This window comes from Andrographis paniculata, unplaced genomic scaffold (assembly GCF_009805555.1).
Source record: "Andrographis paniculata isolate CXL003 unplaced genomic scaffold, ASM980555v1 Contig98END, whole genome shotgun sequence".
NCBI lineage: Eukaryota > Viridiplantae > Streptophyta > Magnoliopsida > Lamiales > Acanthaceae > Andrographis > Andrographis paniculata.
Window position 1 is genome coordinate 937,028 of NW_026137637.1, and position 11,130 is coordinate 948,157.

The following is an 11,130-nucleotide window of genomic DNA, read 5'->3' on the forward strand; positions in this document are numbered from 1 at the left end:
ATATTATTATTTTGAGATTAACAAAAATAATAAACAAATATATAAGGACAAATTTAGTAGTAAAAAAACATAATAATTTAATAGCAAAACCGTATTGATAAATATCTTTATAACAAATTTGACTTTTGTAACAAAATATTTTTATTTTTTATTTTTATGAAAATATGTAAATAAGATATAACAATAAAAATAGTACAGTTTTTTATTTAAAGTTTTTTTTCTATAAAGATAAAATTTTATAAAAAAAAAGAACTTTATTAATAAAAATGTATGATTTTTATAGTCAAATTATTTTAACTATAAAAATATAATTTTGTAATTAAAATTTTTGAAAAAACAAATTTGTAGCAAAAAATTTATAGACAAAATTAATTTTTGCAATATATAATTATTTTTAACGACAATTAATTTTTGTAAATAAATGACAAATTTTAACTGAAAATATTTAGTAATTAAAAGAATTTAATTAAATTAATTTATATTTTTAAATATTTATTGATAAAAAATTTATAAATCTCATCCAAACATACCACCGCTGCTGTGCGCCACCACTCTAGGCGGCGTCCGCCTTCAATAACGTCGTTTCGCCGGAAAACGCCTCTCCACCGGCTTCCGCCGCTGTCTGATGACTTCCGTGCGAAATCATCACTTGTAAATGAAGAAGGGTGAAGATATGGCTAAAAGTGTATATAAACTCCTGACAATCGACCGGTGGGAGTCGTTGAATGGGATGAGATACAAAACGGCGCCGTTGAGAGCAGTTCATGGAAGGATGGCTATGAACTTCCTGAAGTGGATTGTGAAGCAGCCAGGTTTGGAATTCAATCATCTCACTCACTTGTACTGTATCACAGCTCACATTCTGGTTAGGGCAAGAATGTACGATTCCGCCAAATTGATATTGCGGCGTTTGCTGGAGATGCCTTTAGGGTCGAAAGCTGTTTTCTGTGCATTTATGAATACATATCGATTGTGCAATTCAAGCCCTGCTGTTTTTGATGTGTTGATGAGAGTTCATGTAAGGAAGGGAGCAATTGATGATGCTGTAGAGACTTTTCGTTTGATGTGTTTTAGGGGATTTAAGCCTTCTGTGTACACTTGTAATATGATTCTTGCTGCAATGGCGAAAAATTGGCACTCTGAGGATGTTTGGTTGTTTTTTGAAGAAATGCTTGGTGAAGAAATTTGTCCAAATGTTGGGACATTTAACATATTGTTGAATGTACTTTGCGCCGAAGGGAATGTGAAGAAAGCTAATTATTTGTTGATGAAAATGGAGGAGAGTGGCTGTGCGCCGACTGTAGTTAGTTATAACACAGTGCTTAATTGGTGTTGCAAAAGGGGAAGGTATAAAGAAGCCTTGCCATTGTTGGATCGAATGAGTTGCAGAGGTATTGAAGCCGATGTTTTTACATACAATGTGCTTGTGAATGATTTGTGTAAAAATGGAGAAAGTGCGAAAGGTTATTTGCTCTTGAAGAAGATGCGAAAGAGAATAGTTGTTCCAAATGAAGTGACTTATAATACACTCATAAATGGATTCGTCAAAGAGGGGAAGCTTTCGGTAGCTGAAAAACTTTGTGAAGAGATGTGTAAGGTCAATATTTCGCCGAATTGTATCACTTATAATGCATTGATTTATGGGAATTGCCAGGCTGGGAATTTTGTCGAGGCTTTTGAACTTCTGCGTGAAATGGAAGGAAATGGGTTGAGACCGAGTGAGATTACTTATGGAACTCTTTTGAATGGACTTTGTAAATATGGAAAGCTTGATTCTGCAAAACAGCTACTTGAGAGGATAGAGCTGGATGGTATGAATTTGAATCGTACAATGTATACAGTTGTAATGGATGGGTCGTGCAAAAGTGGAGAAATGACAGAAACAATGAAATTGCATGATAAGATGCTCGAGGACCATGTAAACGCCGATATTGTTACATATTCAGTTCTTGTGAACGGATTCAGCAGAGTTGGAAAAATGAAAAAGGCGAAGGAGCTGTTATGTAAGATGTATAGATTAGGAAGCGGACCTAACAGAATTGTATACTCTACATTGATTTACAATTTGTGCAAGATCGGGGATGTCAATGAAGCGATCAAGGTTTATAATGCAATGCTTCGGAGTGGTCATTCTGTAGATCTCTTTGTTTGTAATTTATTGGTTTCTACGCTTTGCAGAAGTGGAAATGTGGCAGAGGCAGAGTTTCTCATGCATTATCTCCGTAGTATTGGTGTTCCTCCAAATTCCGTTACTTTCAACTCTATTATTGGCACATATGGAAGTGCTGGCGATAGATTAAGAGCTTTCGAGCTATTTGATGAAATGGTTGGATTTGGTTTACAGCCTAATGCCTATACATATGGATTTCTATTGAAAGGACCGTGCAACAGCAGGAATTTTGAGGAGGCTATGTGTTTCTTTGAAAATCTTCGTGGCATTCCTTGTGCTATGGATAGCATTGTCTATAACACAATGCTGGCCGAGATATGTAGTCGTGGAAATTTCAAATTAGCTCTCGTCCTTATATCTGAGATGATAAGATCTGGTGTCTTCCCTGATAGTCATACATACTGTTGTCTCATCTCTCATTTATGTCGAACTGGACGGGTTGTTACTGCAGTGCTTTTATTGGAACGGGTACTGCAAAAAGGAATCATTTCGTCAAACCGGTTTATTTATGCCACTATCATCAATGGTTTTGTTAGGATTGGTCAAACACAAGCTGGAATTTACCTGTTCGATGATATGGTAAGAAGCTGTGTAGATCCTGATATAGTTGTTTTTAACACTGTTCTTGATGCATGCTCAAGAGCCGGACTGACGGATAAGTTGAATGATATTCTTTCAATGATGGCTCGTAAAAGTATATCCCCTAATTTGGTTACATATAATATACTCTTACATGGTGAGTCAAGGAGGAAGAACATTTATAGGTGTTTTGAATTATATAGAACCATCTTGAGAAAAGGATTTGTTCCCGATAAACTTATTTGCCATTCTCTAATTCTTGGTCTTTGTAAGTCTGGCATGTTGGATGTTGCTGCTAAGTTTTTGAAAGTGAAGGTTATGGAGGGGATTCCTGCAGATTTGTCGACATTTGATATACTTATCGCAATGTACTGTGAGAAAGGTAGCATGTTAAGAGCCTTTGATCTTCTGAACATCATGGATTCGATAGGAATTTCACCGGGCGAAGACACTTTACATTATGTTTTTAATGGGCTCAAAAGAATCTCGTTGTTTCAAGAGTCTCAATTTTTCCTCCGTAAGATGCTGCAAAATGGTTTTGTTCCAACTGCCCGGCAATACAGCAGTTTGGTAGTGAGTATGTGCAAGTCTGGAGATGTAAAGGGAGCATTTAAATTGAAAGATGAGATGAAGGCATTCGGTATTAGCTCCGACGCTGAGGCTGAGAGCGCTCTGGTTAGGGGGCTTGTGCAACAAAGGAAGATAGAGGATGCAGTGCTTGTTCTTAATTTTATGCTGAGGAACCGCCTTGTCCCGACTGTTCCAACTTTCACTACTGTAATTCATGTTCTTTGCAGTGAATCTAAACTGACTGAGGCACTGGATATGAAACTTTTGATGGAACGTAATGGAGCTAGGCCGGATGTCATTTGCTATAATGTTCTTATATCTGCCCTGTGTCGAACTGGTGATACTGACCACGCCTTCACACTTTATGAAGAGATGAAACAGAGGGGTGTTTGTCCCAACATCACTACATTGTCTGTTCTCATCGATGCCATCTGTGTTGAAAATGATTCGGCAAAGGGTGAAAGGATATTGAATTACTTGGAGGAGAGAGGATTAGTTGATCGAGATACAGCTTCCCTAGATTGGCATAGAAGATTGACTGATGCCATGGGGTATATTGACCTAATAAGACGTAAAAAGAAAGGCCGCAAGAAAGAAGCTAAACATGCTAGTTGAGATTGCTCGATATGTAATGTCTTGCCGCTCATCAAATTATGGGGATTGACGGGTTTGGCTACTTAACTACTGGCATTGGAAACGAAGCTGTGTTGTCGATAAAGCTTAACGTTCATACAGGTTAGAGTAAAACACTTTGCTTTTCTTATGTGAGTCTTAATGTCAGAATCCTAGTATCTTTGTTCATATAATATTGATGATCATTATTTGAGTTCCCTACGGGTTTTGTTTATGGTGAGATTATTCGTGATATTCATGTTTGAATTTGACCCTATTTTAGACTGTGCAACTGTTTAGGACAATACAATCGAGGTGTGCCTGCTCTATATGCAATCCATAGATGTTCCTAGTACATGTTGAGTGACTCTTTTCCAAATAAAACAGTTGTTCGATATATATCACTTTGTTCAAACTGCTGGTCCTCGGCATCAAACGTGCCTAATATACTGATTTAGGTGTGCCTGTTATTGACTAAGCCAAGTATGGCCACCAACATGTGAAAATTTTATAAAACAAGAGTTAAGAGATTTTTGTATAATAATTTTGAACATATGGTATCATTCTTGAGTCTTGAGAGTGTTTAATTAAGTTTTACCGACAGATCTGTTGGCTTGGTTATGCAGTATGCGGCATGCCCATGAGTTTTGTTCTGGCAAAGGTGTGCTTTAATGAATGGAGTTACGTAGATATGATGAAAGAATGATATCCGTATCTTGACGTAGAACACACCAAAAATGCGAAAAGTGGCTGCGAATTCATCCTCTAGACAGCTGACTGTAAGCAACTTACGATTATATTTCTTCCTGAAATGAAGCTAAATCGCCTTGTATCTGTAACATCCATTGATTTCAGCACTTTCATTTGCAGGAAGAAAGCAAGAAGGGTGCTATATTGAAAGCTTGAAATTCATACATGATCTCAAGTTTCAGCATGAACGTTCAGTCTCTGTGAAATTGGTAATGACAATTAAAACATAAGTTCCGTAATTTTCCCTTTCTGCGTGCTGCCAAGTTGTTCTGTATTTGTTATTTATTCTTGGGTAAAGTTTTTTATAATTCCCCTATGGTTTCGAAATTCAGTATAAAATTTTCCTATATTATAAAAATTGCATGGCACCTCTTATACTTTAGAAAATATTGTATGAAGTCCCATTCCCATGAAACTTCCCTTGTGTGATGAGAATGATTTCTATCTATATTTTTTTGCATGGTGGAGGTTTCATGCAACATTTTTTAAAGTATAATGGGGCACCATGCAATTTTTAAAGTGAAGTGGAAATTTATATGAGTTTCAAAACTACAGAGGGGTTTCATGCAACATTTTTGAAAATATAAGAGGATGCCACGCAATTTTTATAGTAAAAGTGAAATTTACATTGAGTTTCAAAATCACAAGAGAATTATGGGCAATTTTACTTATATTTTAGTTCTAAAACTGTTTGGTTTTGAGCTCCAATGGGAACCATGGCCTAGCCTAGATATGCATATGCACAAAAATTGAAATAAGGAATGCTTTAAATATAAACCATATCCGAGTCTAAACATCTTTGAACTTCTAACTTAATTCTTGTGTATTTGAAAAATAAAAAAATTTCACTCCACTAAATCTCTTCATTCTCTGTCAAGAGTCATCGTAGGTGCTCATTTCCTGAATTTTTGTAGATAGGTTATCAGTGAATCTTCGTCAACGGATTGTTTGTTGCTTGAATTTGGGTGAAACCCCCACCCCAATACCCCAAAATTGGGTATTTGGAGATATGTTCTTGTTGGGTTATTCTCTCTCAGCCATACCCGGTAAATATGTTTATTGCATCAATGCATGCTCTTGTTTTGTTTAAAGCTTTCGGGTTTTCGGGAATTAACTCCCAGCTAGTTCGTACCCGACCTCTTCATCTGAATTGAATAGTTAATTAGTTATTCCCATGTTCATACTTCATGTTGTTTATCAAACTGTACCAACAAAAACTATTTGATCGACTTAACATGGTAGTTTTTTGCTATCCTGCATTTCCTTGCTGTTGGATTAATCACTCCAACTGTGGCTCCGGATTTAAAATATCACTATGTTCAGTTTCATGTTATGTATACTTTAGATATCTACATATAGACTTCGGATTTTTTATTTCTTGGTTCAATTGGTATTTAGACTCTTACTGCCGGATTTTTATTATTTACTTGTTCTTTTCTTGTACTGACAATGTTTAGCAAGTCAGGCATGCTCATGGTTTACTTTGATTCGTCTTACTGCCGGATTTTTATTATATACTTGTTCTTTTCTTGTACTGACAATGTTTAGCAAGTCGGCATGCTCATGGTTTACTTTGATTCGTCAATGGCGACATGCGCTTGTTACTTGATATTGTAAAATTTTTTTACCTGCAATCCGCTGCATATGTGACTGAAAACAGATTATTTTGGAGCAAAATGTACCTACTGACCTCAAGGACTGATCATTATACAATTTGCCTGTTTCGGTAGTATTTTGAGCCGTGAACAGATGGTAATTTCTTCTTATTGCAGTTGTTCCTTTCGCTATCTGTATCTAATTTTTTAGTGATATGTCTATTGAAGCTAAAAGTTTCGAAATGAAATATGAGGTAAATTGAAATCCAAATGAATGATGAGTATGAATAGGACTATAACAGTATGTGTTTAACCTTTTATGTTTAAGTTAGCTAAAGACAGCATTTACCGTAAAAAGAACAATTAGATTTTTCTTGTTTCCGGCTATCAAATTCTGCACGGTGTTCTTTCTCCAACTCTTGTTATGTTCCGGAGATTGGAGAATCACTTTGGCATGGATTTTCTACCTAAATTTGGATCTTAGATTATCGCTATCTAGATTTTATTTCTTTCAAAATTAGCGAGATGGATCATAAACACATGTGAAATTCCATCTATTTGATTCATCCTAAGCTATTGGAGTCGCAAAACATAGTCATGGAACAACTTGGCCTAGTCAATTTATTTTCTAATGGGAATGGTCATACACCGGCATTTCAACCGTTGTCTTAGCTTTTGATTTTAGATAATGTATCTGTAGTTTTCGATAAAATGAAAGATCTGGTTAGCTGTGGGAAATTGTAAACCTCAATTCGCCTCTTTTTTTTTTTTTTTTGCATTTCTTTTCCGGGCTTATGTAAAGCGAAGCTATACTGATGCATAATTCCTTGTTCTTATGCAGCATTGGACAAAAAACTCGAGCAAGATGAGCCATAGAGGAGAAAGTCTCGAGTCTTGACAAGTAGTGACCGGTTTTCAAATATTGACAAAAACGAGCATTTTCTTTGTGACAAGTATGTTCTTTCACTCATCGGGATGTCGTAGGGGGGACACATTTCCAGGTTTTGCCATGGTTGTATCTGGGGGATGTCGTAGGGGGGACACATTTCCAGGTTTTGCCATGGTTGTATCTGGAGCTTAGCTAAAGTTCTACTAAAATACCGCAAGTGTGATCGAAATTGCAATATGTATGGAATTGTAGAGAAAAAGAATGTTGAACTACAACGTAAATTTATTTAATTGTCTAAGAAACGGGAGGTTAACGTGTTAATTAGAGTTAATCAGCACGTGAACAATTACTTCTCTATATATGTGTTGGAGTTAAATCAACGTGTGTTGTGTGGATTATTACGGCATGTTTTCCGTTCATATCATGCATCTGTGCTATATTTATGTATACTTATTATTTTGAAGTATTATCGTATATTGTTAGTTCATACTAAATACTCCCTCCGTTCCGGTTCAAAGGGCCCTCGGGTTTTATAGTAGATTAAAAATATAATAATATTTTATTAGGTAGTGTGTAAGAGGTTTTTTTGACTTTATATGTAAAAAGTAATTGTATGTGTAATTGGTATGTTCGTAATTTAGGTAAAAGTAAATGATATTTTGATATTGGTATATGATTATTTTTACTAAAAATATAAAATTGATACTTTGAAGTTGGACGGACGAAAATGGTAAAAATAGTGCTTTGAGTTAGAATAGAGAGAGTATTTGTTTTAAGTTAACAATTTTTTATCGAATTTTACCCAACTTTTAATATTCATTACAATTTTTCTTTTATAAAATCAAACATTTATTTTTTTTTTATATATTGTACTTTCTTCATCCGGCTACAAAATAAATATTTACTTTTAATACGTAGTTTAAGAAATAATAGTTTTTTTTTTTCTTTTGGAATAGTCATTTTGCAATTGAACGTCCCAAAATAGATACAGTTATACTTTTTGGGTGGAAGGAGAGAGTATTAAAAATTAATTTTACATTCAAAATATTAAGTAAATACATATTTATATCATATTATACAACTATTTAAATTCAAAATTTTTACTACCAAAATTCAAACCCCCAAACAAATACACCCTGTGTGACCTATTATAATATGTTGTCCGCTGATTATGACTAATCCATACATCGATCAACATCGAAACCATGCCCTAAAAACTATTTAAATAGAACTATTTTGAATCAAACAATGGCATATGTATTTGTTTAGACCATAAAAATCATCCAAACTTAAAAGACAAAAAAGCAACTCTTCGTTGAAGCTGTTAAACAAATCAAGCCGTTCGTGAATTCGGCTCGATTAAAGCTCGTTCGCGAATGTTAACGAGCCGAGCCGAACAATATAAACAGGCTCGTTTGGTTAATGAACGAGTCCGAGCTTTGTTCGCGAACGTTCGTTTAAATAATATATTTATTATAAATATTATATATACATATAAAATTATAATTTATAAATAAATAAAATATTAATTTAAAATATATAAATAAAATAATTTTAAATTTTCTTTATAATATATATATAAATTTTAAAAAATAAGACAAACGAACTCGAACGAGCTTAATCGAGCCTAAACGAGCCAAACACGAACACAAGCTCAAACAACAAAAATTCTTAACGAGCCGAGCTCGAACACTACGAACGAACTCGAAAGCTTAATGAACGAACACGAGCCTTTTTCGCAAACGTTAACGAACACTTAAAATTTGGCTCGGCTCGGATCGTTAACAGCTCTACTCTTCGTCGATGCAAAATTCCTAAACACGAATAAAAACTAAATCAAATTTCCGAAAATTCTTCGATTGTTTGAAAATGGGATCATCAAATCACCAAACCACATCCAAACAAAATCTCACAAAAAACAAAAAGTTCTTTACACAATTAAACACCCCAAAAACCAAGATACACATATACAAATACATGCATATATATATATATATATTTCGAAACTACAGAACGTATGATCATTCTACAGATTAATCAACACAAATATACATACATACATACATACATACATACATATATATATATAAATCAATCATTGCATCACCAAGACATAGATTGCATAGACTATCCCAGGTAGGTACCCCAAGAATGTCAGGGCAAGACAGATCCAAAATTCAACCTGCATACAATAAAATTTTAAATATAAGAAATGATTCAATCACATCAAATATAATCTCATATTTTTTTCTCAATATATATATATATATATAATAATTATTACAATAACATACACCACATCCAAACTTGAAGAAGACGCCAAGGGGAGGCAAGATTATCGCCAGAATCACTTGTATGAACGTGTCTGAACCCATTTTTAATTATTTTCTTATTTTTCTAAGAGAAGATTTGCATGTAGAGAGAGAGAGAGAATGAAGAGAGGAGAGAGAATGAAAGAAATAATAAAGAGTGGAAATAGGAAGATGCATGGCTGCATGCATACGTTAATTCTAACTTTTATATATATATATATATACATACACAGGGCCGGTCCTCACTTTCGAAGTGTTCGGAGCAAAAAAAATATATATGGGCTCCGAAATATATTTTTATTTATAATAAATAATTAAATAAAATAATTTTCTAATATTTTAAAATGAAAAATAGTATATAAACAAAATATATGAAACATATAGAATTTGAACTTAAACCTAAATATTAAAAATTGATCTCTATATCATCAAACTATAATCTTTACATTTACATATATCAAATAATATATATATATATAAATTATACATATATAACATAAATATATAATAGAGCCCCCTGTTTACCATGGACCTTGGACGGACGCTCCTCTCGCCCGGACCCATGACCAGTCCTATATATATATATATACACAAATATATTGTTTTAATATTCAATTACAATTCCAACTATATAGACCCAAATAATTACAAATATTGAAATTATAGCTATATTTTTATTTAGTATGTCGATTGGACCATCTAGGCCCGCTTTAGCGTGGACTCAAATAAAAATTAACTATTGTATCCAATCGGGGAAAAAAATATTTGGAAGCCCAAATCCAGAATTGTACCTGGGAGAATTGGATGGGCCAATTAACTTTTACAAAATTAAAATATATAAATATGAATATTTCTTTCGTCTATCAAATTTGTGTGTGTCTCTAATTGTGTCTGTGTATAAAATAAAAAATAAAAAATTGAAAATTGTACTCTTTATTTATAAAAAATATATACTAAATTTATAAGCTTTAATATTACAATTAATTATTTATAAATATATCATAACTATTTTTACATTCGTATCAAGTAATATGATATTATATTCATTAAAATTCATATTTTGACCTAAAATTGGAGCAAGCCCTAGGTTATTATCTTAGGCTTGGTCTTGAACCAAGCTAAAATTACTATGATAGGTCTAACCATTGGACAATTTGAATGGCAACTTGAAAATTGGGATTAAGAACAAATTGAGATAAAATTTTTATTAAAAATGAGCTAATAATAAAAAAAAATAAAAATAAAGAGAAAATATAATAAAATTCATAAATAAATACTTCCTCCGTCCCTTAACAATCTATTTATTTTTTCATTTTGGTTTGTCCCATAACAAAGTATTCAATTCTTTTTTCTTTTCTTTTTAGTAATTGTACTATCTACTTAACATTATAAATACCTTTCCAATTTATAATATATTACACAATTGTCATTACTTACTTTTATATCATACAATACTAATAGGGTTAATTTAGTATTTTAACTTTTATTTCTACTTTATCTCAATATAATACTAATATTTTTAAAACTCTGTGCAAAAAGCAAATAAATATATAGATATGGTACGAATGAAATATTAATTAAGAAGTGAGTTAAATATTATTTTTTCCAAATACTGAAATAAATTAAATATAACAAATAGACCGAAAATAATAA

The 11,130-nt window shown here is 33.0% G+C and overlaps 2 protein-coding genes across 9 annotated transcripts; one reads left to right on the forward strand and one right to left on the reverse strand.

Annotated features, from left to right (window-relative positions):
- Positions 1-533: 533 nt before the first annotated feature.
- LOC127243968 (pentatricopeptide repeat-containing protein At5g55840) lies at positions 534-7,573 on the forward strand. 8 transcript variants are annotated; one of them, XM_051264236.1, is made up of 5 exons: positions 534-4,054; positions 4,558-4,710; positions 4,787-4,890; positions 5,596-6,433; positions 7,118-7,573. In XM_051264236.1, the coding sequence occupies exon 1, from the start codon at positions 656-658 to the stop codon at positions 3,932-3,934; it is 3,279 nt and encodes a 1,092-aa protein (XP_051120193.1). In that variant the 5' UTR covers positions 534-655; the 3' UTR covers positions 3,935-4,054; positions 4,558-4,710; positions 4,787-4,890; positions 5,596-6,433; positions 7,118-7,573. The 8 variants fall into 8 exon arrangements, with proteins under 8 accessions (XP_051120193.1, XP_051120192.1, XP_051120189.1 ...); XM_051264235.1 differs by having other exon boundaries at positions 6,342-6,433; XM_051264232.1 differs by having other exon boundaries at positions 4,802-4,890.
- Positions 7,574-9,260: 1,687 nt separating this feature from the next.
- Positions 9,261-9,540, reverse strand: LOC127243750 (hydrophobic protein RCI2A-like). The gene is made up of 2 exons (XM_051263915.1): positions 9,460-9,540; positions 9,261-9,347 (listed from the first exon to the last, which is right to left on the reverse strand). Exons 1-2 carry the CDS (start codon positions 9,538-9,540, stop codon positions 9,261-9,263), a joined length of 168 nt encoding a protein of 55 aa, XP_051119872.1.
- Positions 9,541-11,130: the final 1,590 nt, after the last annotated feature.

Bases quoted from the DNA above. Each gene is read 5' to 3' on its own strand.
- LOC127243750 (XM_051263915.1), bottom strand. From the start codon at position 9,540: ATGGGTTCAGACACGTTCATACAAGTGATTCTGGCGATAATCTTGCCT. The intron at 9,348-9,459 runs GTATGTTATTGT...TATTGTATGCAG, and splicing joins TCTTCAAGTTTGGATGTGGT to GTTGAATTTTGGATCTGTCT.
- LOC127243968 (XM_051264236.1), top strand. From the start codon at position 656: ATGAAGAAGGGTGAAGATATGGCTAAAAGTGTATATAAACTCCTGACA.